The sequence below is a fragment of the Podarcis melisellensis genome (genome assembly GCF_964234715.1).
Source record: "Podarcis melisellensis genome assembly, chromosome: 3".
NCBI classification, from domain to species: Eukaryota; Metazoa; Chordata; class Lepidosauria; order Squamata; family Lacertidae; genus Podarcis; species Podarcis melisellensis.
Genome location: NC_138530.1, coordinates 21,494,568 through 21,519,707, shown reverse-complemented (window position 1 = coordinate 21,519,707; position 25,140 = coordinate 21,494,568). Strand labels below are relative to the sequence as shown.

Below are 25,140 nucleotides of genomic sequence, written 5' to 3'. Positions count from 1 at the left end.
TAAAGCACTAACAGTGCAATCCTAGTCTATTTACAAGTTAAGTCCCACTGAGGCTTAGTCCCACACAAGGGTGTATGAGCTTACAGTCTACATGTCCTTAAGAATAGCGTCATTCTGTTTGAACCAGCCTGGAAACTCCCAGATTGTAGAATACCTTGCCTAGGGGGGTAAGCTTGCCCTCTTTACTGATTTTTGGTCTCTATGATATTTTAGTCATTATTTTTACTGTTTTGTTTTTGGTTTCTATGATTTGCAATTGCTCTTTTATATTGTTCAGCTCATGTGCTTATTTATTCTAGCCAGAGGCCACAACAAACTTGTAGCAATAGTAATACACCATACATCTGTAACATAAGCCAACATCTATGATGTAAGAGAGAGAGAAATTATTGTGGACAACCTTGTGGAAGGTGTGATAAAATTAATTCAAGTAAACATACTTTTTATTTTGTAAAAAAAAAAAAAGACATTTGGAGGTATACAGGGTTTTCATTTTTTAAGAAAATATATGTACAGTAATTACAAATTCATGAAAAATTACTCTGGAATACTTAGCCAATTCTAAAATAACCCTATAGATTATTTTAAATAATTTCCAATTCCTGTTTTAAATAGAAAATTCGTTTAAATAGTTTCTTATTCCATCAAAACTATTTCCGTTGGCCTTAGGATTTGGGAGAAAAATTCCAGCTTTGCAGAGTTACTGCCGTTTGTCCAGTCCAAGCTCCTTGTACAAAAATGCTAGTTGTGTCGAAGCCTAAAACAATGAAAAACATTTCACTGTGAAAAAACCAGCAGACACTTCATAGCACTTTGCACATTTCAGAGAAGTAAAACTCCCTCTTTCCCCACGCTATTGCTGCTTCCCTCCCAGTGCAATTCGTGCTCCTGTAACATTGGGTATAATAATGTGGATTCTCCTGCAGCCTGTACAGTAATCAGAGTTCTTCCTGCTCAATTCTCTTTATAAAATGGCAGCTGTTGTAATGGGCTTTTCACTGAGATCAGAAAAGCTTCCTGTGAATTGAGCATTACTGTCAGGTATAGCACAGCTTGCGACTAGAACAGCAGTGGCAAGTCTGAAGCCGGTGTCACAAAAATGCTTTCGAAATTGCTTTGCTTCTTCCCACTGTAGCCAGTGGATGAAGAAAGTGTCTTGCTCATGTGTACGCACTCTATGCTAAGTAGACAAGCTGAATTCAACTGTGCAGGGGGAAAGCAACATAGAATTATTTTTGTGCACGTTGCTTTTTCGTACGCTGAAATTCCTTCGTGTTTTGTTCTAACTGATTGTTTTCAGCAAAAATAAAGGCTCCCAAGAACTGCTTGCAGAGGTACAAAAGAGCTAAATTAATAAATAATTAGCAAAAACATACATATACATGGGTATGTATAGCATGTTCCTGATATACATAGTAAGAAGCCCATATGAGGACTGCTACCAGTGTTGGGGGAATGAAAGTGGAAGAGCTTCCTTGCTGAATTTGCAGTATATGATTTAAGAAGCTCAATCCTTGCACAGTGCAGTCAGCCTGTTTTCAACAGTACCAATCAGCTTTTGTGGTGGAAGGGTAATGGCTGAATCCAGACCTCTGCCCACCCCAGTCCCCCAAAACAGATGCTAGATGCTAGTGAAGACAATCTGGCTCATGACTTGAGCGTCTCAAGAAGAAAGGCATAAATGCCATCTGTAGGATTCCTCTGGTTGGATGATGACCAATTAGTTTTTTTTATAGATATAGCATTTTTTTCTTGCTGGGTGATATCCAAAGTTGGTGCATCGTGAATAGAAGGCATCTCCATTTATGGAAAAAGAGGTGCAGTGTCTCTTTTTCCCCAACAAGGACCTCTTATTTATTATGGAGAAAAGTATTATTTATGAAACACTCAAGTAGAAAGCAGAACAATTAAAATATGTCTACACTAAATAAAGCTCGAGAAGCGTTAATGTCATACACAAGCAAATGCTCTTTTAACATCTCGTCTAGGTAGGTACTGGGATCAAGATCAGTTTGTACTGACCAATTCATATAACAGCTCCTTGTGCCCATTCAAGGTGACTTTGGGGCATTCATCTTAAAATGGACAGCCACAAAACACCTGTGCTTATGAATGGCTTCACCCACTTCAACTGTTTTGCTCAGTTTTCCCTTTAACCTTCCAGGATACATGCTAAACCCCCTCCAGGGTGTTCCCCCCCCCAGTAAGTCACCAGGGAGAGGAATGAGAGGCGATGCATGCAGACATGGCCAGTCGAATATATTTTGCTGCCTGAGATGAATTGCAACAGGACGTCCCCTTACCACCTAGACCGATAACTGAATTTCACTTCCACATTGATGACAGGATAGCATTCCCCATGCACCCAAGGTAGCTGGCCAGTTTAGGGACTGCAGGAGAAGCCATATGGCAACAAAGGGGAATAGCTGGCAGGCTCAGGAGGAACAGCTGGGGATGCTTTTGCTGCCCCCACAACATCTGCCACCTGAAGCAGTTGCTTCATTCTGTCTAATGGTAAGGCTGGCCCTGTGTGTAGATATCACAGGAGAGATGGTGCTAGGTAGATAAGTGGTGGTGTGCAGATTTGAGATGGTTATTTGGGAATCACAAACACTGTACATGCATACATATTATTCCTCAAACGTTCACGACCCTTGAAGGTTCGGTTTTTATCTCACAACATGAGAGCAATTATCTCCGCAGTGTATAATACTGATCTGTGCTGTTTCTCTTGTTGATTGCAAAAAAGAGCACAGTGAGGATACCTGATTTAAAGAATCATCCCAAGATGGAGCACAATGACTGCCTCCTGGCTGAACATCTAAGAGAATATTAGGCATCTGAAGTCCTGAAACAAGCAGAAAAGGCCAACAAAGGATGAGACAAGAGTGGGGGAGAAGCTGTGTTTTTCTTGTAGAAACAAGTATATACTCTGCTGGTGATGAAAGTAAATTCAATATTTTGTCACAACCCTTTATGCTTAATGACTGATGGGGATGGAATATTTTGAAGGTATCCTGTACCTGTTTGCTCCAAAGCACTTTCGTAATATAAACTCATTTTGGTCATTCATCCCGTAAAAAAAAAAAAAAGTGACCCAGATGCTGGTTTTGCCAGGACAATTATCATAATAGCCATTCTATGTGATGCACTTTAAGGCAAAGAATGCATTTACACCAACATTACCACTCCCCATATGTACATTCAACAAGGACTTGGGAGATTTATCGAGCTTCTGGTCAAAAGGTGTGCTGGTCTGATTTAACCTGCTTCTCCGTAAAAAGTGTGTCCTCATCATCTTGCCCATCCGATGATGGTAGATGTCCACACAGCAGAAACTCCCGTTTGTTCATGTAATCTCTACTGAGCATCTCTGTTTACTCATGAGGAACTGAAGCCTTGAGCTGGGTCACACAAGAGTCCTAAAGTAGTTCTTGCTTCAGTTGCTTTGCAATGTATGTCCAAGCAACAGGAAGAGCAAAAAGGAACAGGAAAAGAATCTGATCTAACTCGAATTGGATCTTCCAGTGGTACCAATAATCTGTTTGGAATGGAGGGGTAGGGAAGGAAGCTGAACACTGAATCTAGACCCACATCCCCGTCCCTTGAAGAAAAGGTTGATGCAACTGCAGAGCTCTTATTTAAGGTTGTGTTTGCATAGCTCTTGCTCAGAGATTGCTAGAATTCAGCTTGGACAAAAATATTTGTACATATGCATGTTATTGTTGGATCGGGGCAACAGTCCTTCTATTGCAACAATTTCTCATATAATGATTCAGCTAACCAGCAATTTCTAATTTTACCTTTCACTTTTGTGCAGTTGTCTTGGGCATGGAAAGCTTGTACAGCTTTTCTAAGTTTACAGATGTATCTTAATAACCCAGCCAGAGGTATGCGTTGATCGTTTTCAGAGGCTGTGATGAAAGCAGAAGGATAATTCTAGAGCAAAGGGAGGGGGGGTTGGGGAGGAGAGGAAATGTCTGAGTTAGCAGGATGGAGTTACTGTGCAGCAATTAATTTTTAACTGGGTGGAAGTCGCTCTGCAATGTCAGCAGGAGAGAAGCATTTCACGGATTTGATTATATAGATGAAGAAACCACTCATGCCAAACATATTTGACAATTATGAAAAGATTTTATCTGTGACTTAGTAAAGCACTGCACTTGCTTTCTGTTAAAACTCCCCTGTAAACATCTTGTATGACTGAGACTGGAAAGAAACTCAAAGGAAAATTTTGCCAGCCCATCGCTGCTGCAATTCATCCTCCTCTCTCTTTCAACACAACTGAGAGATGTGTTATGTTAAGGATGTGATGTGGTGCTTTTTTCTCTCTTAATCTTGCTTTCTCTCTGCTTAGGCTTATATCTGATCTTGGCAATAACATTTCCATGTCTCGTTACTTTGCAAAGGAGCCTGGATAATTTGGGCTTGCCTGTGAACTGAGTTTCTGCTAGGGGTTGCACATGACTTGTGTGTTTTTTCATGTTGTAAGCTGCCTTGAGCATGGTTTGAACTGTGGAATGGTGTCATATGGATAAAATTATGTATGTTTGTAAGTATGAAGAGTTACAGGGCAATTCTAGCTATGTCACTAAGAAGTTAGTTTAATTGCTTTTGATAAGGCTCCTAGGTAAGCGTGTACAGATCCGCAGCCTAAAGCACTTTCTTAGTACCGTCCTATTGAAGGTTCTTACTTGGCTTGGATCACAACCATTCCTAAGAAAAACCTGTCTGAACTGTAAAAACTGCTATTGAGATTCATTTCCCCCCGGTTGCTTGAAATGCACTTTGTAGTATTAAGAATAGATGAACTGGTACCTGTGGCCTAATATTCTGATAGGGACAGTAGCTTTGGATATACTCCTTGCAACTCTCATCAACTAAAGGATTACCCCATTCTTCTTGTTCTTCAATAGTTAGGGGAAGATGAGGGTCCAACATTGTATTTAAAACATCCAGGAATGGGGCCTGTGAATAAAATGAATGGTTTTTTTTTCACAACTTCAGAAAACTAGCTATATAAAATGAAAAAAACCAGATATAATATGTAAGCCTGCCAATATTTCCCAGTGTACCTAACCAGGTCCTCTAATTAGGTCGTTGTAAGAAATCAGTTGTAGAATCTTCATGCATATTAATGGTTAAACACATCTGAGGAGAAATACTTTTCATTTGCTTACTGAATTTCATTTGCCCATTCACCCACTTTGGAGAGATCCTTGTAAGCCCTTTTTAATAACCACAATGCCTGTTCCATCTTGATATAATTGTTGGAAACTACCCAGCGTGGCTGGGGCAACCCAGTCAGATGGGTGGCATATAAATATATTGTTGTTGATGTTGTTGTTATCCATAGCAAATGGATAAGCAAATTCAATAAGATCGTCAACTACCTTTGCTGCAAAATCCCCAGAGTATTCAGCAACCCCACAGGTGCCATCAGTCTCTGAAGGGAAAACATCTGGAACGGGCCCACCACCATTACAGGGGGAAATTGCTGCAACTAGTTCAAACTTCACCATGTAACAATTTGACCATGACAAGGGTGTGCATTGCACCCCCCAACCCCGCCCCAATCTGTGGTCCATTTCTCATACCGCTTGGAAGTGAAAACTACACCAACAGTGTGTCCTCCCAAACATGTTGGGCTGATGACCCTTTGAGGCAATGCCATGAAGTCCCAAGGCGGCTCAGTGGCAACCTCCATATGGATACCAAAGTTCTCCAACACCACACCAGAGGCTCCTTGGGCCAGGGATGCCACTGGATAACAAGGTGGTTATTGGTGTGTGGGGTGTGTGTGTGTGTGGGGGGGGTTATTGGGTTGTTCTTGTTTTAATTTTTATTATGTATTTTGTGTTTTTATATCATGATTTTCTCCTGTGAACCGCCCTGAGACCTATGGATATAGGGCGGTGTATAAATTTAATAAATACGTAATAATAAGTCTGTCTTTCTGGTCCAACACCCGGTGCAGACCCTCTAAGCCAGAGATGGGTAAATTCCTTTTTGCTGCCATCTTAAATGGGGGGTGGGGGTGGGAAGGCTTCCAAAAGCCTCGGGGGGGGGGCCCACCTCCACTTTTAGATCAGAGTGAGGCTGGAGACTTAAAAGGGAAGAGAGGGAAGCTTTTGCAAGTCTCTTCTCACTTCCCTTTTAAGTCCCCTTCACTCTGATCTTTAAGCAGGGGTAGGCGGCCTGCAAAAACCTTTGCACTTGAGTGGAATGAAATGTGGTAGGAGCAATCTCACCTGTAAAACCATAGCTCTGATAAGGTGTGGATCATTATTGTAGAGAGCTCCCGCAAGAACTCCTCCAGCACTCACACTCATCAGTGCTGTAAGCGCTGGCTGAGAATATCCCAATTCATGTAACAACTTTATGCAGGCCTGGAGGTCTTGAATACCATTGTGCTTCTTTGTGGTACGGCCATCTTTATGCCATCTCAGGCCTAACTCTCCTCCACCTCTGACAAATAAAACAACAATGAAACTACTGAGAAATGTTACACATCTCTTAAAAGACAACCATCATTTTCTAATATATATGGAAGCCTTCCTATGTCATAAATGGGCCAATACATGTGCTTTGATGTCTTTTTAAAGCTTTCACATGTTTCTGTCAAATATTTACAGCTAAAGAAGTGATAAAACAGCTAGATTCACAGATCCATGCGTGAGTGCAGTCAACTTTTGCATATGAAAGGGGACAAGGCAATTTTTGCAGGTCCTTTCTTTCTCTTCCATGCCCTGAAAACCTGCTTCAGAGGACCGGGGAACCCCTGGAAGAAAATGGGAGGTGGGGCAGAGGGCTGCAGGTGGAAACCAGCATAGGGTGCTTATTTACGCATCACTTAAAAATGGGAAGTGCATAGCAAAAGAGAGGGTGAATGAGGGCACTGATTTGCACAAAATGTGCATATGCTAATATTTATGTATGCAAACTCAGAAATGATTGCAACAATTTAAGCAGAAATACAAATAATCTCAGCAGTGTTGGGGAGTCTGTGACCTATGTGTCTCCTCAGACTGTTGTCTAGGAGCTAACTGTTCTCCCTTATTATTTTTTAAACATTAAACTGAACTTGGAATGAGCAGCTTTTCAAACAGAAGTCTGTCCTCCGTAAAGTAAGACACCTGGTCAACCTAAATTGGCAAGCGCTGTCCCTCCCTCTTTTGTCCCTACAAGCCTTTGCTTAAAGCTTCTTTGGAAATGCAAGGACTTCCATTCAGGGGAGTGCTCAGCTGGACCCAACCCATTACATTTAGTATTCTGAAGAAAAGTTATTTATTTAGTTATTCATTCACTTCAAGGCAGTGCGAAATTCTTAAAACTGTTCTGAAAGCAAAGTATCATTTTACAGTGATTGTATTATTATTTCTTGCCTAAGCTATTGTATTTTAAAACTCAGCACATATTTTTCAATACCTTAGTCAGGTTCGCTAATTAGGAAAGAGGTATAAAGTTGCTCACATTCTTGAAACAATACAAACAAACAGCATTTACAAATTTACAGGTAAAACCTACCACCCAGAGCAGCTTTCGGATTTGGAAATAAGGATAAGATGGTGAAAAGCCTGCTTAAACATTATGTGGAAGGAGGGGAAGCAGATATGGGAGTCATTTGCACTTCTGCTGTAATTTCAGATCAGTGAGCTCCAGGGGTTGTTTGGACTCACAGAGCACACAGACTGAGACCCACTAGTCCCATATCATAGCAGAAGTACAAAAAGAAGAAGCATGGCTTACTCAGGCTAGTGCCCACTTCTTAGTAACATTGGGGCCTTTTCTTTTTCTTTTGCTACTGCACAAATTCTACTTCTTTTAAAAAGGCTGCCACAGAATAAATTTCCAAATGATTTATATTTTTTTGTCCTATTGTAACCAAGGGAGGCCAAGTCCACAATCCCAAGAACACACATGGGGAATTAAATTCCACTGAAACAAACTGGGCTTACTTCCATGTTGTGTTACAACAAGGGGGAAAAATCTTACTTTTTATATATTTATGTGTTACATTTGTCATTTCCATCAAAACTGAATTGAGGACCTGGCATCCTGAGATATGCTATGTATTTACTGTGATGTCACAAAAACCCCCAGTAATGATTTGCCAAACTACATTTTATTGTTTATTTTGTTGTTTTACAAAACCACACACAGAGAGAGAAACTAGTTTCTTTTGGTTATTTTCAGCTGCTGTTATCGGTTATTTAGAACTATGTGGAACAGCTGAAAGTCCTTTATATGCTGCCACAAAAAAAGACAGAAAAATTAGTTAATGGGATAGGTTTTTAAAAAATTAAGGTGACTTCTTTTGTCAGCAAATAAATCCTTCATTATTTGTTTTTAGGTGAATGTAAATCACCACAAGGCTAATGCAATATCAGAATATAATTTTATATGACATGGTGAAAGAAAAGCCTTATATAGTGGAAGCTACCACAGGAATAGTATGAAAGATCTCTAAAAGGCTTTCAAAAATCCAATCAGTTTGCACTAAGCCAAAGAACTGAAACAGTTGCATTTTCATCCCTTGAATTTAACTGAATTAATCTAAGCAACAGAAATTTTAAGAAATTATCAGCAGGTAACATAAATTTAGGAGGAAATTGTTTGCAAATGGAATACGAAACTTTACAGTCAAAAGGAATGGGAATGGGAAACTTTACAGTCAAAAGGAATGGGAAACCTTACAGTCAAAAGGAAAATTTCAAGCACTGAGAATATATCAGTCACATTTTCACAAGCAACAGAAGCCACAAGACAGTGGCTTTTAGTGTATAGATCTTACCTAACATGACAGTATGCTAATATCCACCCATCCTTGATTAGCATTAAATTTTCTGCTTTAAAGTTCATGTTCAAATCTATGCCATAAGCTCCATATACATGAACCAGAAGTGGCATCCTGCGCAGCTCTTTAGAATTGGCTTTATGAAAAACTGTAATTGGCACGCAAGTTTCATCCTGAAAATGAGGGAGTATTTTGCATTAAAGGATGTTTCAAAGTTCACAAGGAATACACAGGTACAAAAGCTTCAATTACATATTTTAAACATGTTTTTCTTATTACAGTAATTCCTTGGCACTTTGCGCAAAAGCACTCTTGACAAATGAGACGGAGATTAGCCTGCCACTGGGTTCGTTTACCAATGTGGAGCATAAAAACTCATTTAAATGCAACACCTGAGAAATCTATAAACCATGAAAGCAACTGGCTCCTCCTGCACCCTCTAATGATACCCATCTGCATTATGACCTGAGCAGCCTAGCACTTAGTGCAGCAGCAAAGCTTTTGTTATAAACTTAACATTTCTGTATACATATATATTTATCTTAAAGCTTGTAAGTTTGAGATGAATTTCCCCCTGTGTGACTGAAACACACATAACGCAGAGTCAGGTTATTTTACTTTCCTTTGCATTTCATAAAGATTTAACAAACAGGAATTTTTTTTGTGGGAGGGGATTTTTGCGTGAACATTTTTTTCCTGTTGCACATGTTACTTGTTTCTGGTCGTTTTTATTAATAGTAGGAGCAGGTGATGTCAAGCTGCTGTCCTTCTCTTCCAGCAGGATAAACCAAGTATTAATGTGATAAGAGACAACTCAGTAAGTCTTGTGTGCCATGACATTCTCTCTTGCCTAAAGAAATAACACCATCACCTTCAATATTCTCAAAAAGTAAAAACAGGAAAAAAAGCAAATTTAAACTTCCCGAATCTCTTTCTGCAGGGCTGAAAAGAAACACTCATAGGTCTAGTGAATATGCACGTCTAGAGGCCATTATATGGTGTCAATTTCTATTTTCCTTCCAGTTGCTGCTTTAAAAAGGGCAGGAAGAGAACAGAAAGTCTTACCTTGCTTTTAGCTTCTAATCGTACAGTGTGACAATTCATTGTAACTGGCACCTCTTGCTCAGTGTGCTCAATAAGGCTGTTTTTCATCAATGAATATGCAAAACGTACTGGAGGTTGAACTGGGGAGAGGAGCCAAAAGTAGAAAGTGCTGGCGGTGTACTCAGGATGAGGATCCAATTCAAATGAACAGGCCCAGGCAGGTAGCTGGGAGTAAAAAACCCACAGTTAGTAATATCCCCCTCCCCAGTCTTTGAGATTTTCTCTACATAACTGAATCCCAGGCTTCCCCTCTGATGAAAGGATTCAAACTTCAAGCTTAATTAACTTTGGCATATGTGTTTGCCAGGAGTTGCTTCCCCCCCCCCTTCCTCTCCGTAAATTAAGAGGGAAAAAAGTCAAAAGAAACAGTATGACAATGAAGGCAACAATTTAGCTAACTTTCCCCCTTCCTTAAAAGCTGCTTAATGAGGTTCAACAATAATGCAAGAGGAAAACAGAATATTACGTTGTTTTGAAACAAAGGGAGCGAGCAAAGCAATCAAGTCACCTTTAGAAACGATAATATTGGCATTAAGAAAACACAGCCATTGTGATGCTTATGTATCTGTTTTAGGGATGTTTGTCTTACCGACCCCTGACACCCCTGTATTATTAGGAAGTTTTGAAAATCTTTCTTCTCCCCCCCTCTGTCTGCTCTCTCACTCTATCCAACTTGAAATGCAGCCAAGTCAACGTCAGTTATTGCACTGAGGCCATGCATCGGCTTTGCAGAGCTCAGCCACTTAGAATCCTTGCCTCTGACTCTATTCCCAGCGCTAGCCACTGTGAAGAACAAAATCATTTTTTTGGCACAGCTACACTCAGAAACTCAGGGCTATTATGTTTTAAGACTTAACACTCCTAGAAATGAAAAGAATCAGGATTCATTCTCTGAGAGCAGCAGGGTCTCTTACCCACTGCTTACTTTCTTTTAAGGAGTTCTGGTTAGTAGGTTGATAAAGGCTTTGGGAATTGTGGCAGTCAGAGTCAAAAAGCTTTACACAGAAAAACCGCACTCCGTGTAATTGATTAAAACCTGAAGAGGATCATTCTAAAAAGTCTAGAAAATCCTACAAAATGGGTACTATATTTAACTTGAATGCTACAATTAGGAGAATGGTTGGGGAGTGTGTAAGTTTACCCTTTTATTGCAAGTATGCTAAGTGAAATTTTGAAATATTTTCAGATAACTGAGTTTTAAGGCAGGAGTTAGCCTAAGGTTTTTAAGAGACAGAGCTTTTGTCCTTTGATTTATAAAGTTCAAAAGAAAGCCTGGATTGACAAAGTTATGCTTTAAGGAAGGAAATATGGTCAATTTTATCTAATAATCTTAGACAAATGAGGCTTTTTTGTTAATTAAAAGGGTTATTTATATAGGTTACTTCAAGACTGTATGCAGCAATTTACTATGGAAATAAATAAAGGTTCAGGTATAAGGATTCACATTGTGTTTTATGTATGTAAGATAAACCACTAATGATTTTTCATTTATGCTACAAAACCACCCAATAATTTGTAACATTGTTTTGCTTTGAAAATAAGCATTTAGGAAAGAGCTGTGCTATTAATACTAATACTACTAATAATTTATTTTTACCCTGCCCATCTGCCTAGGTTTCCCCAGCCACTCTGGGCGGATTCCAGCAAAAGATTAGAAATACATTAAAACATCAGTCATTAAAAACTTCCCTAAACAGGGCTGCCTTCAGATGTCTTCTAAATGTCATATAGTTGTTTATTTCTTTGACATCTGATGGGAGGGTGTTCCACAGGGCGAGCGCCACTACCAAGAAGGCCCTCTGCCTGGTTCCCTGTAATTTCGCTTCTTGCAGTGAGGGAACCGCCAAAAGGCCCTCGGTGCTGGACCTCAGTATTATTTGCTAGCTCCAAAACTGTCCCACAGAGACAAATCTGGGGGAGCAAATTATGGTTTTTATAATCAACAGCACAACTTCCTCCATTTCATCATAAAAACAACTTCTAAAATAAAGCTTTTAAAATGATCATCTTGTTCATTAGTCAATTGGACTTTATTCCATCATTGAACCAGAATTGGGTAGCAGCCCTACAAACAAAGTAAAACACACTTTTAAAGTGGGGGCAGGGGCTCAGGACTTTTGGGTCACCGCCTAACAGGCTGATACTATAAGCAACCACTTAACCAAGGCTAATGGCAGCACAGTGTAGTTGTTATCCTATACGCTCACAGCATAAAAATCTCCAATGCAAGAGCTACAGAAACATAAGGTAATTCAATAATGCTGATAACCATTCCCTCAGAATCCTTAGAAAGTCAGAAGTAAGTTCCATTGAGTTCAATGAGGTTTAGTTCCAGGTAAGTAGTTATACAACTGCAGTCACAATGTTTTGTTGTTGTTTCTAGATCTACTATTATCTAAAATGATACTTTCTGAAATACTCAGTTTTCCACTCTATAATCCATCACCCTTGCAGTCAGCACTATAAGGCTATATGAAACGCACAACCAGTACTATTTTTCTAGAAAAAGAGGTGCCGGAACTCACCATGAACACCTCCCGTGTTCTCTTATAATGGCAATGGCACCCACTTGAGAGGTGCTGGAACTCAGTTCCAGAGAGTTCTGGCTTAAAAAAAACCCCTTGTGTACCACTATTTATGCTACCTTGATTATATTATAGTTTTTTGTGTATCCCTGGAGGCATCTGGATAAACCAAGTTCAAACTACAACCTGCCCTTAATTTATAAATTAATTTTGAGCAATAAAATACCAAGCTTAAAAATGTGTGGGTAGGTATATAAATCAAAACATTTACCTTAACGTTGCGAACTGAGTTTGACACAAAAGAAAAAATATCTAAATACAGATGACCGCAGAACTTCAGAAATGCAACACAGTAGTCTTTGAACATCTCTAAGTCAATTAATTTGGTGTTTTCTTTCACTGTGTAAATGGACAGCCAGTTCTCCAAACCACATGAGTCAACTGGAGCTTTCATTAGCTACAAAACAAAGAGTCCAAATTATGCAATATTCAAACATTTTCAGAAAGCTGATCTTTTCCCCAGCTACTAATATCCTTACAGTAGGTGACATGTTAGCAGCTTAGTGTAATGTTACCCCTGACAGTTCTGGATATTCCGGAGAGGTAGTGCTTAGTTGCTTCATGGCATCTGAACAAGTTTGTTCCTACTCGTCTTCAGATGAAATGGTAAACCTATAATCTCTCTCCCACTGTCCTCTGTAGCAGGAGGTCATGTATATACAGTATACTGCATATGGATGTTAAATTTTGATCATTTGAGGGTAATGCAACAAAAGAAGGAATAACCAACCAAGTAACACGTTTTCAGTTTCTCCTCAAATACCAGCCATAAATCAAGAAAGTGCCCAGCTGAGCAATACTTTATATTTCTTTTCAACTATTTTACAGTGTTTCCTATAAGCTTCCACATATCTCAGCAGGAAGGACAATAAAAAGATGAAATGGAGTCCACAAGGGCACCAGAGCTAAGGAGTGGAAATGGGCAGAATTGCATTTCTAGAACAATGTATACTATGAAAGTGAATTTAATGATGGAAACTGTGATAGATCTATACTAACCCTGGAGGCCGAAAACTCTTCTGCTTTTTATGAAACAGAATAGGAAATAGTAGCAGAAGCTCCTTCAATGGAATTTCAGAGCCATCTTTTTCAAATACATAATGACAAAAATATAGAATTATTTCATAGGTCTGTACTTGAACTAGCACCAACCTACCGTGAGGGTGCTATTCAAGGAATGAATGGGATTGTGTAGTTTTGCTGGAGAAGAGATATCCATTTGCTGCATTTAAAATTCAACCAACCAGTTTTTAAAGGACTAAATAAAATAAGTAAAGTGGAAGGTCTATTGAATGATGAAGCATTGCTTCACATGAAGGATATAACCTTGTTCATATTTGCCTCAGTATGCTAAGTGACTGCTTTGCTGTCAAGAGTTAGGGGGTGGGGGCAGATCGATCAGTTTCTAAATAACTAAAAACAATTAAAACCACAATAAAACTTCAAAATAAATTGAAAACTGGTGCAGGCACTGGTGGGAAAATGCATTATGATGCTTGTCATTATTATTACATTTTCCCCAGAGCTTGTGTTTTTGAAACACACACATCCTAAGTGCACATTGTACTGAAAGCATCTAATGTACACTCTGTTCTTCAAAATGTATAGAAAGCATTTTTAAGGCAATCCAAAGATTGATTAATGTAACTGATCAATAACTAAACATTGCACCCCTGCTTGCTTGCTTTCTCTGTTACATTTCCAAGTAATGAAGAAGATAAGGGGAGGGCTGTTGAAGCAGACAATAGCACTATCTAGTCTAGCATCCTGTCCTCACAGTGGCCAACCAGATGCCTACGAGAAATCGAGAAGCAGGACATGAGCGCAGGAGTACTCTCCCCTTGTGCTTCCCGGCAGCTGGCATTCATATGCATTTATCACAGCTAGTAGCCACTGACAGCCTTATCCTACATGAATCTGTCCAATCCTCTTTTAAAGCCATCCAACACGGTAAGGGAATCAACCATCTCATTATCCTTAAGGTGAAGTAATATAATAATTTTATATAATATAATAATGTATATAATATTATATAATAATAATTTATAAAATATAATGATCTTTATAATAATGAAGGTGTCTAGAACTCAACACTACAAAATCCATAAGTCCAGTTGGGCTCTTTCAGTTTAAAGTGTATATTTCAGTCCAATGGCTGGATGTCTCCATTGAATGATTTTCTTTTTTTGTCCCATTTTTTTAGTGCATGTAAGCTGGGTGGAGGAAAGGAGGGTACATGTTAGGGTCCATGCCCATGCACCTGAAAGCCATATACAGACTTTTAAAAAGTATTTAATTTTTTTTTTGGGGGGGGGGATATTGAATAGTTTGGATCTGTTGCTACTAGATGTTTGAAGCAACCTAAACGCTTACTTGCATATCAGCATCTTATACCCACTGGTGGAGGAAAGGGGATGTGGTGGGTGCGGTAGGCCCCAGGTGTCATCCCTGAGGGGGGTGACATCGCCCTGCTGCCCACCTGGGACACTTGTCCCACCCCCTGGGACATGTGTCCCACCCCCACAGGCAGCTAGCTCCGCCTCTGCCTATATACCTTGTATCCCACTGGGTCTCCATATGTAGTAAGAATGTACAACTCATTGTTTCTGTGTTCAACGTGGTAAATGACTCCTTCTGTTCGTTGTTGCACAAGAACAGGAGACTTAAAAGGGTGGTGGGAATCAACCAACCACACTTCAGAGGCATTCTTGCTGTTACTGTTTATAGTCAGAAAGCGTTTGTCTTTTGTGCGGTAGAGATCCACAAAATATCTGCAAGGAAACAACAAACTATTAGCAAACATCACCAGTAGAGATAGCCAAGATATTTGGATAACAGAAGTTTCCAAAAAAAGGGGGGATGCTATCCACTGCCATTTACAGTAACATGAGTCTAGGGATAAAGTCTGACTCAGTAAAGCAGATTCCTATTTGCTGATCTAGCCCACAGCGGGGCTGTATTTGCCTCTTGGCAAACAATCAGTTCAGATCTCTGGCAGGAGTCCTCTGTCCCTCCCCCAGCAGTCTGCCTCGCCCACTTTTTGCTCTGGCTCCATCTCATTGGCTTAAGGGCTGCACACTTTTGGCATGCAGCCTTTGACTGATTACCCCCAGGGTAATGCAGCTTTTGACTGGAGATGCTTTGGACTGAACCTGGGACCTTTGGCTACTGAGCTCCGGTCCTTTCCCTGTCGTGACTACAACATCATCACATTTTTGGATGTGTATAGCGAGTACCATAGCTTGGCATCTACTCCAGAATACAAAATCTTTCAAAATATTGAATCACTGTATATTACTTTCACTGAGGAACTTTGCAAGCCACATCCATATCTAACAATACATGAAAAGTATATTGAGTTGGATAAAGACTTAGTTGGACTTAGGTGGCAAGGAAATCAATGGGACAGATTGTCATGAATTAAGTCTACTAATTTCAGTGGGAACTAAATCCAAACAAGACTGGATCCAACTCAATCCCTATTTAACTCTGAGTGCATTCATTTTGTTCCTTATGTAACTCTGGAGTTTAAGGTTCTCTTTTAGTCTGCAATGCTCACATTTTCACATTTCATTTTTACAGGTTTGTGTTTCCTTTTAAACCATTATCTCATGTACAGTAATGTGTATAATTTAGGTTCCACAATCTATTTTACAACTTTTTGAAAAGGCAAAGATTGTCAGCTTCATGGAAGGAAAGGCAAAGAAAAGATTCAAGACAGAAATATTAGAACAAGAGGTTATTCAAAAATTTATTCTGCTTTCTTTCCAAAGGACTAAAAATCAGGGCACGGACAAACTAATGCAGGACAGGACTTAGAAAGTTGTGGACCCTTTATGCATAAACCCCAGCAAATTAGCCTCTTTGTCAATGGAACTGTAACTCTTCCAAGAAAGCTACAAGCTGATCTTTGCTTCCTTCATTTTAGGAAAAAGAATTTTTTTTTTAAAAAAAAAAACCACACAAGTATTTGGTCAAAACCTGTTCTTGGTGCACACTTTCAGCACACAGATAAGTGCGCCAAATCAATACGGTTTGCATTCTAAGAAACGAGAAGAATTCTATGAATGAAACAGGACTTCCCCAACTCCCTTGCAGCTGCCTCATGAAGAGCTGCTTCTGAGGATTGAGGGATGCTTGGGAATTGTACCTAATACAGTATAGGGAGTGGGAGAGCTGCAGCTGCAGCTGCAGGCAGGGAAGCAACCAACATCAGAAAACCTCCGTTGTATAAGCAAAAAGGCCTTTTGCTTGAGCTGTAACCTGGCTGGATCCAAGCTTATATTCATTTGCCCTGTGAGCAAATAAGAAGGAACTGGCTATGTTTTGTCTGGAGAAGAATGAGAGGGCATATGATAAAACTCTTCAAATACTTTATATCCAATTACATTGAAAGGGCAAAGAGCTGCTGCCCCACTTATATACATTTTGATTTCCCAAGCGCAAGGGGGAATGAATGAAATCTCCCCCCGCCCTGAACTCAGATACTGAGCTGAATCAGACAGCATCCAAAGCACTTTTGACCAAGGCAGGCCGTTTTCCAAAGAGCAGAATCAGGGTCCAAACAAAATCTTGTGGTCAGTGCACACCCCTACTATTAAGCTAGAAATGATTTTTGGGTCCACGTGCTCCTCCTTCAGACCTTCCACTGCATACTGACAGTAGTGTTTTGATCCTGGCTAAAGCAAACCACAGTTTCCGATTACATACAAAATGAATCACACAGAGAGAAAACTGTTCAATATATTCAGTTACCTTGCATCGTGTTCCGTATAAACAAGCTCAGAATGTTTTTTATTAAAATCGCATAAATACACATGATGACACTGTAGGTTCTTCTGGGTGGTATAGAAGAGAATCTCATGTGCAGTCCATTCTGGGGGATGGAGAGTGGGGAGAAGAAAAGTCAAATTAGTGTTTTTGCAATTATGGAAGGAACCAGGATTTTAATTTTGTCATTTGAGAAATCCATTGTGTTTATTTATGCTAAGTTGAAAATGTGAAAATAAAAACCTTCCAAGCACACACAGTAGTCTGTGTGTGACCCTTTGGATCTCAGTCACTGACCAGAAGCTTGAATTTAATGTGAAGAACGACAGATAACCAGTGCAGGCTTAGAACCTTTCCTTCTCTTACACAATAAGCATGTAACAGTTTTTCATTGTTGAGTTAGATTTAGTCATCTTTCTTCAATTTAATCTTCCTGCTCCTTTCCCCCCAGCACCTGATGCAAAATATTTTATCGTGGCGAATATTAAAGTTTCCTCACAGCTAGCATAAACACGGCAGCTTTGAGGATGGAGCTGTGAGCAAAAGCATTTGGTGCAGTGCTGCAACTCCTCCCTCCTGACAGCAATGTCACTGCCACTTATTGGAATGGTCTGAAGGTGGGATAGAGCAGCAGTGAGATTGGCTCTGTGATACACCCACACAGCCCTAATCTGGCCCTCCTGCCAGTACATCCATGCAGCTCCCACCTCACTGCCACCCTGTCCTGTCAAGCCAGCTTACTCCTGTTTGCAAGTACCTATTGAGCAGTGCCCGTGACATCACTCATTATAAGTGACACAAATTTCTTTCCCAGCAACACAAATGCCACCATTAACTTTTATTTTATTTGGAGGCTGAAACAGGGATCTATTTAGACAAATTACAAATGCATGGGCAACATCTGATAAACCTGAATGTTGTGAAGATTCAATAACAGTCTGGTCTTCCATCTGAGATATATTACATTATGAAGGAAAGAGGTTTATGCTAACAGCTTACCAAAGCTAAAGACATTTGGGATGATACATTCCACTTTTGGTAATGTGTCTAATTTCACAACGATACACGCAGACTCTTCAGAATGTGCACTTTTAATCGCAACAGCCATATATCTGTGATCTGGGCAAATTCGGATGCGCTGGATAAGGGAATTATGAAACGGTAGTGCTTCTGTACTAAGCAATATTTCATTGTTTCCTTCATCTACAATGTAAGAAAGAAAAAGCAATACTGTAAACCTAATACAAAGAACAGCTATTGTTTCTGTGTACTTTTTGTGATTTTTATAAATGCAGTGTTTTCCTATTAAGTAGCAATGTATACATGCACTTTGATCCAGCTCAAGATAGTCATGGAACAAATTAGGTATCGACAAATCTATGTCCCAGTTCTTCCAACGGAATTAGAATGCAGCTCTAAATCCCACTTACCTGAGTGCCACTGAATTAAAAGAGATTTACTTCAGAGCAGACATGTATAGGATTACACAGACTGTCACAGCTGAATGAATAAGACTGCGCTACTTTTTTCTTTTTGCTTGATAACACTATCTTAACTAATACTAATGGCAATATTTGTACTGCCCAGGTGATAAAGATTCCATAACTAGCAAGAAGCCTGCCCACCCCCCAAAGCTTTCCACTCTGGATGATCTTCTGCAGTGGAAATTCCTTTGGAATGGGGTGGGCTGGCTTTTTAAGCACAGAGGACTCTCTGGAATAGTGTGGGATGCAATCTGAATGGTTGCAGTCAGACTGGGGAAAATTGGTAGAAACAGGGGATCCCTCTTACATAAGGAGAAATACCTTCCAGTTGTAGGAGGGGCTCCCTGGATTCCACCCAATAATTTTGACAAAAGAAAAGCTTGACAAAATGTAAAGCTTTATTACTTTACATCTGGCCTTATTATCAGATTTTTGCCCCTAAAATTAGGTTGTTTCAAATACACTGTGTCACAGATTATGAAGCAAAGCTCTTAGATAAGAACAACTGGCAGCCTACTCATTTCATGTAGATATTGAAGAGCACAAAAGAAATAATAGATGCTCTGGGCACTTCATATGCCAATGGTCATGAGGTAGAACAGAAGTCTCCCAGCACCTACTGGGTCCATCCTATCATGAAGGACTGAAGCCAACACAAAACTGTATCAGGGCACAAATTTGACTCTGCAATTGAATCAAGGATATTTGGGAACAATTATATTGACAGCTTGGAGTCGTTTCCCTATCTCAGGCTTTGATTAGAGCCTTGGCAGAAGCCTTGGCAAAGCTGTGGGAAACACCCTCAGAAAATCTTCCGGATTCACCAGCCACCAAGGGTGGAGAGCCAGTGGTAGCTAGGTAGATCATGCACTCGCAAACTACTTCAGACCAGAAAGTCATAGAATGGATGCTGAAATTCCCCAGGTCCAATAGCCTTAAGAGACTTCACCACCACCACCTCTGGTAAGGACACAAAACATGTCCCCTTGCTAAATCATCCTTTGTTGTAATGTGGTTTGACTTCCGTTTTTTGTTGTTGCTAAAACTGTGCATGGAAACACTGAAAACAGTAAAAAGAAACCACCCTGGGCAACAACAAGAGGGACTCATACCTACTTCTCCCAGCTTCGAACGAAATATGCAGCCATTTTCTTCAAAGTAAACATACTCTCCAAACCTAATCTGTTCAAAATCAAGACAGACATGAATCCAAGACAAAATCTGCAGAATTAGGTCACCATCTCTCATTAGGGGTCCAAACATTTTTCTGAAGCTTCTGCATAACAAACTGAGCTCATTTGAAGTTTATGGAACACAAAAAGAATACGAAACAATCAGCATCAGCAAATAAGGTTTATTAATGTAATTATCCTGATTTCTAATTACTCACAGAAACAGTTGGGATACTGGTGCATCCCCAGATATTTGGCCATGGGCAGGGTCATTCTCTCCTCCAACCCAGACTGCTGGAAGGTTTTAACTTTTTTAAATTTGTGTGGGGTGGTGGTGGTTGTTATTGTTGTTTCTTTTTATTGAGGGAGGGGAGATGTGTCTGGGATGAGAGGGGAGTAGCTGGGGCAAATCACAGTGGTTCAGGGTATGGGAAAGTATGGTGTGGGAGGTGCAGTAGGTTGGATAAGGGGCACAAAGCACAGGCTGTTAGTGACTGAGCCAAGTGCCAGCCCCTCCTCCAACCTGGAGATTTCCGGTTGTCATATCAGCCAGCCCTTGAGTCTGCGGCTGCTGTTGCTGAATGCCAGGTCAGCTCTGAATAAGACCTCCCTCTCCGTGATCTGATTATGGATGAGGAGGTCAATCTGGTCTGTATCACTGCGACCTGGGTGGGTGAGCAGGATGGAACTGATCTCACCCAGCTGTGCCCACCCTGAGTACTCAGGGCAGCATCAGGGCAGATTTGATGGTCGGGGAGGGGGAGTTGCTGTGATCTATAGACATTATCTCTCTATATCATGTTGGGGGGTGGATCTAGAGTATGTGTTCCTGGTACTGAGCAATGGAGACAGATTCTGCTGGTTTAGTGCCCACCTCACTGCCTAGCAATCTCCCTGAGTGCTGGCTTTGGGGGACTTCAACATCCATGCTGAGGTGACTGGCTCAGGACCTCATGGTTGCCTTGACAACCGTGGGGCTGTCTCAACATGTCATGGGGCTGTCCCAGCTGTGTCTCTATCAGGACAAGGATAGCTAAACTTCTGTCATCAATGCTCTGGTAATAAGGCAGCGTGCTGTATGTGGGGCTGCCTCTGAAGAAAGTTCATAAACTCACTGGTTGCTCACCGGAGCAAGATGGTTTGAGCCTATATTGCCAATCCTGGCCCAACTGCACTGGTTGCCAGTTAATTTCCAGGCCCAGTTTAAAATGCTTAAATGGCTTAGGACCACAATACCTCATGGACTGCCTCCACCCATATAAACCGACCCAGACCCTGCAATCATCATATGAGTCTCTTCTTCGTGTGGCTTCTCCGTTAGCGGTCCGGAGGGTGGCAACATGAGAATAGGCCTTTTCTGCAGCGGCTCCCTGCTTGTGGAGTGCTCCCCCCATGTATTTTCTTACCACTGGGCTGCTCAGACTGGATGAATACTTGTCGTAATGAGCTTCTAATCTTCGTTTGATCCTCTTTGTCATAGCCATATATTTTGCTGAACAAGCTCTCCAGTTCTCCTGCTCTGATTCTAGAAGATCCTGGTACAAAACAAGCCACAAAAAGCCAAGTTCTATTAAGTAGGAAGTGCATTCTTTGTCATGCATTGTAGAACTATGCTCAACAAACTTGGCCTTGCAGCAATTTGGCCAATACTATTTTGTATACCAAATGACAGGGGGGTTAAGTCAGGAGCACACTAAGCATATTAACCATGTGAACATAATTTTTTTCAATCTTGGGGATACTCGTGGGGGTTATTTCTCTTTCTTTCACACTCCCCAAAGTACTGCCTCTCCAAAGGTTTTATTTGTACTTCAAGGGAAGTCTTCATTGCTGCTACTGATGGTTTCCCTTGCAAGCTGCAAGTAGCAGCTTTGGAGATGTGATCTTTGTCAGGATCATGGGAGGCAGAGGGAGTATTAACCCCCATTCTCAGCCTCCACGGTCCTAAGGCTGCTTAGGCTTCCATTGCTGCTCTTTAAATACCAAAAAGTGTACTTAAACTGCATATTAATGTCATTTCTAGTTTGGCCTTAAGGTACCATTGTAAGGTACCATTGTAAACGTAGAAGGTACCATTGTAAACATAAACATTGTGCAAACACAAAGATTGTCAGTGTACCTTACTTTGCACATGGAAGAGGATTTCTGCTCATCAAGAAAAAAGGATGTGAGCTCTCTGATCTATGAACTATTTAGGGTCTTCTCTATCCTTCTACACAAGGATTCGAGGATTGACTGGGCTGAAAGATTTGTTCAAATGGCATACCTTACAGGAAAAGAACCTCCATGACCGAGAGGCTCCGTGGGAATGAGGAACAACACAGGGATTTCTCAAGTGCTTTGCAAAGAAAAATGCCTGTAGCTTTGTTTGACTACAAGATCTTAGGACTGCAGATACAGAATATTTAGAGTGGTTCTTGCAGTGACCAGTACTGCCCTTCAGGAGGCGAAGAAAGTAAATGGAGCCTAAAAACATGATGACAACATATTCATTTTACTTGATTCTTCATTCTTAAAAAATATATTTATGATTCCAAAGTCATGTCAGGCTTGATTAAAGTAGACACCACGACACGGTATGAACTGATGGCAAGATTTCCCTCTCAGATATGCAGCATGTACAGGAATCAGAGTGAAAGCTGGGGAGGGGAAAGAAACAATTGTAAACATTTCTTCACAACTTTCCAAAAACAGTATATATGTTAAAAGGTTGTAAGAATTCACACATGATGCTCAATATTGCCACTATCATCACAGTTAAAATATGCCTTAAAATATAACAGTGAAGCAATTATATTTTGCAACATAAGATCCTAACAGCCCATGCCATCTCCCCATAAAGAGCCAGGGGACTCATCTCAGGAATTCAGGCAGCAGCGCCCAGGTGACTTATTCCCTGCAGCACTGAGGCAGCTCATAGGTTGAATGAATTATTGGCGTGGTTTTTCCTGTGCTGCAGTAGCATTCTTATAAAGCATATTTACTTCTCAGCAAGCAACCACAGAGCTGCACCCTTACTATAGCATATACAACCTAAGGAGCAGTTATTTCCCATATATTTGCTGTTTTAGTAAATAAGGACATTTATTATCTGTAACGATGCCATGGGAATTTGAAGCAGAATTTAGCTAAATTTCAGTACAATGACAATTTCTAGTTCGGCAAAATCAGTAGGAATGCAGCATCAGTACCTACCTTTTAACTTTCTGCCTTTCCGTAAGCAGGTATATAATACTTCAGGGGGGAAACGCGAACCTCACAGCGGAAGCCGCTACAGCTCAGAATCTGTTGATCGCTGACAAGCGCAGCAGCATGGTGAGACGAACTGCGATGGCATCATAGCTCTGCGACTCAACGCCTCAGTTGCCCTCACTCGACACACTGGACACCGTTGCCCATAAGCAAGATGGCAGCCAAGGCCGCTTTCCCAGTCACTGGTTTGCCCTTAGACAAAATGGCGGCCCAGCATCACACGTCCCTTCTATCGTTTTCCCTGCCCGTAGATAAGATGCCGGAGAACCTGGACCCTCCTGTCTCCATTTTGGTTCCGGGCATTTAAATACCCCCCCCCCCAAACAAAAACAAAATCCTGATTTGAGATCATTATCCCAACTTCTCTCTCTCGTTAAAATTATATTCAACATCAGCCTGATATTTTATCCCGAGCCGAAGCAGAAATAAAATATTTATACTTTTTAAGTTTTCATAGCGATTTTGGGTTTTCTTTAAAGAGGGAGCTACTGTGCCTTAACATGACGGGCAGAAAAATCAACAGGTGAAGTTCCTCCCCGTCTTCCTAAGGCTCCACAGAGTAGGAGCGATAGGGATGAGAGGGAAGCTTCGTCGGCTATATTCCTTCTGCTATGGTGGTGGAGAGTCTTCAAACCACGTCTTCCCCTCTTTGAAAAGAAACGCTCAAAGAGGTCATAAAAACTCCCCCAAGCCTCGAAAGCTTCCCAAGTCCATCTCCCCTCACAGCTGCCGCAGCTTATCAGACAGCGCAACATCCCTTCGCCCTTATCAAAGATGGCGCCCAACGTCCCTCCTCTCCCTCCGGGCTCCATGGGAGGTTCTCTGTCTCAGCTGCTGCTGGAAAAGATTGAGGCGAAAGCTCTGAGGCGGCTTCCCCCTTCCCCCCCACATGTGCTCTCCCTCTCCCAGTGAGGCGGCGGGTCGCTCGGGGCTCTCCTTTCCCGGTTGCACTTCGCTTCTCACCCCGCCTCACTCTTTTTATATATCTATTCTTTTTGGCGCGCTCTCCCTCAAGTTTGAGCCCCGGCGCGAGCCGCTCCCGCCATGAGCGCTTCTCCCCCAGCTGACAGGTGTCAGGCAGAAGGAGAGGAGGGAGACGCCGGAGGAGCCCGGGAAGGAAGCCGGCAGGCAGCCGCCCAAGCCCGCTGGGTGCTCCTCAGACAGGTACCTTTCTCTTTCCCAGCCTGGGACGTCGTTATCCCCCTCACCATCCTCATCGTCAGGGGGTCCTGCCTGTCTCTCCGTCTCTCTCGGCGAAGGGCTTCCGCCCTCATCATTTCACTTTTATTTTTCATAGCGCCCCGCGAGGAGAGCCCCATTTCAGGGACGGGGGTGGTGGTGGGGAAATGAGAGAAGGGCATGACTTCACGCAAAGTTGGAAGGGACCCCGAGGAGGACCGTGTAGTCCCGTGGTTCCCAACGTGGGGCACACGCCCCACAGGTGGGGGGGGCAATTTGATTTTCAAGGGGGGCAATTCGAGAATGAGTTATTAACAGTGAATGGTGGCCTTATAGGCTTCCTTCACGTAAATAGTTCACTTTTTGAATAATAAGAATTATATGTGTGGGGGGGGGGGGGCGGAATCAGAATTTTAGAGAAGCTTAGGTGGGGCATGGCCAAAAAAAAAGGTTGGGAACCACTGATCTAGTCCAACCCCCTGCAATGCAGCTGTCCCATACGGGGATCGAACCTGCAATCTTGGCAATTATCAGCACCATGCTCTACCAGGCATGGCCAAACTTGGCCCGCCAGATATTTTGGGACTACAGTTCCCATCATCGCTTACCACTGGTCTTGTTAGCTAGGGATGATGGGAGTTGTAGTCCCAAAACATCTGGCGGGCCAAGTTTGGCCATGCCTGCAACTTGCCCAAAGTGCCCTCCCTGCTCTTGAGGTTGTGAATGAACCAAAGTCCAATATACCTCCCCCCCTTGCTGTTTCTGTTAGTAATATCATTTATTTTAATTTTTTATCC

General features: G+C 41.4%; 2 protein-coding genes across 4 annotated transcripts in view; one reads left to right on the top strand and one right to left on the bottom strand.

Annotated features, from left to right (window-relative positions):
* Positions 1–418: 418 nt before the first annotated feature.
* On the bottom strand, positions 419–23,856 carry PREPL (prolyl endopeptidase like). Of its 3 annotated transcripts, XM_081903958.1 has the most exons (15): positions 23,108–23,520; positions 22,179–22,551; positions 21,319–21,447; positions 19,853–19,922; positions 18,256–18,459; positions 17,242–17,362; positions 15,041–15,257; positions 12,698–12,883; positions 9,863–10,066; positions 8,795–8,970; positions 6,252–6,468; positions 4,819–4,968; positions 3,804–3,939; positions 2,766–2,848; positions 419–757 (listed from the first exon to the last, which is right to left on the bottom strand). In XM_081903958.1, the coding sequence occupies exons 2-15, from the start codon at positions 22,386–22,388 to the stop codon at positions 701–703; spliced, it is 2,160 nt and encodes a 719-aa protein (XP_081760084.1). In that variant the 5' UTR covers positions 22,389–22,551; positions 23,108–23,520; the 3' UTR covers positions 419–700. The 3 variants fall into 3 exon arrangements, 2 of the variants coding, with proteins under 2 accessions (XP_081760084.1, XP_081760083.1); XM_081903957.1 differs by lacking the exon at positions 419–757 and having other exon boundaries at positions 1,738–2,848; positions 23,108–23,856; XR_014166241.1 differs by lacking the exon at positions 419–757 and having other exon boundaries at positions 3,804–3,914; positions 23,108–23,856.
* A 139-nt stretch (positions 23,857–23,995) lies between these two features.
* Positions 23,996–25,140, top strand: part of CAMKMT (calmodulin-lysine N-methyltransferase) — a 232,689-nt gene continuing 231,544 nt past the window's right edge. Inside the window, exon 1 of the mRNA XM_081904356.1 lies at positions 23,996–24,328. Coding sequence (XP_081760482.1) covers positions 24,209–24,328 — 120 coding nt within the window. The 5' untranslated portion in view covers positions 23,996–24,208. The remainder of the gene's footprint in view (positions 24,329–25,140) is intronic.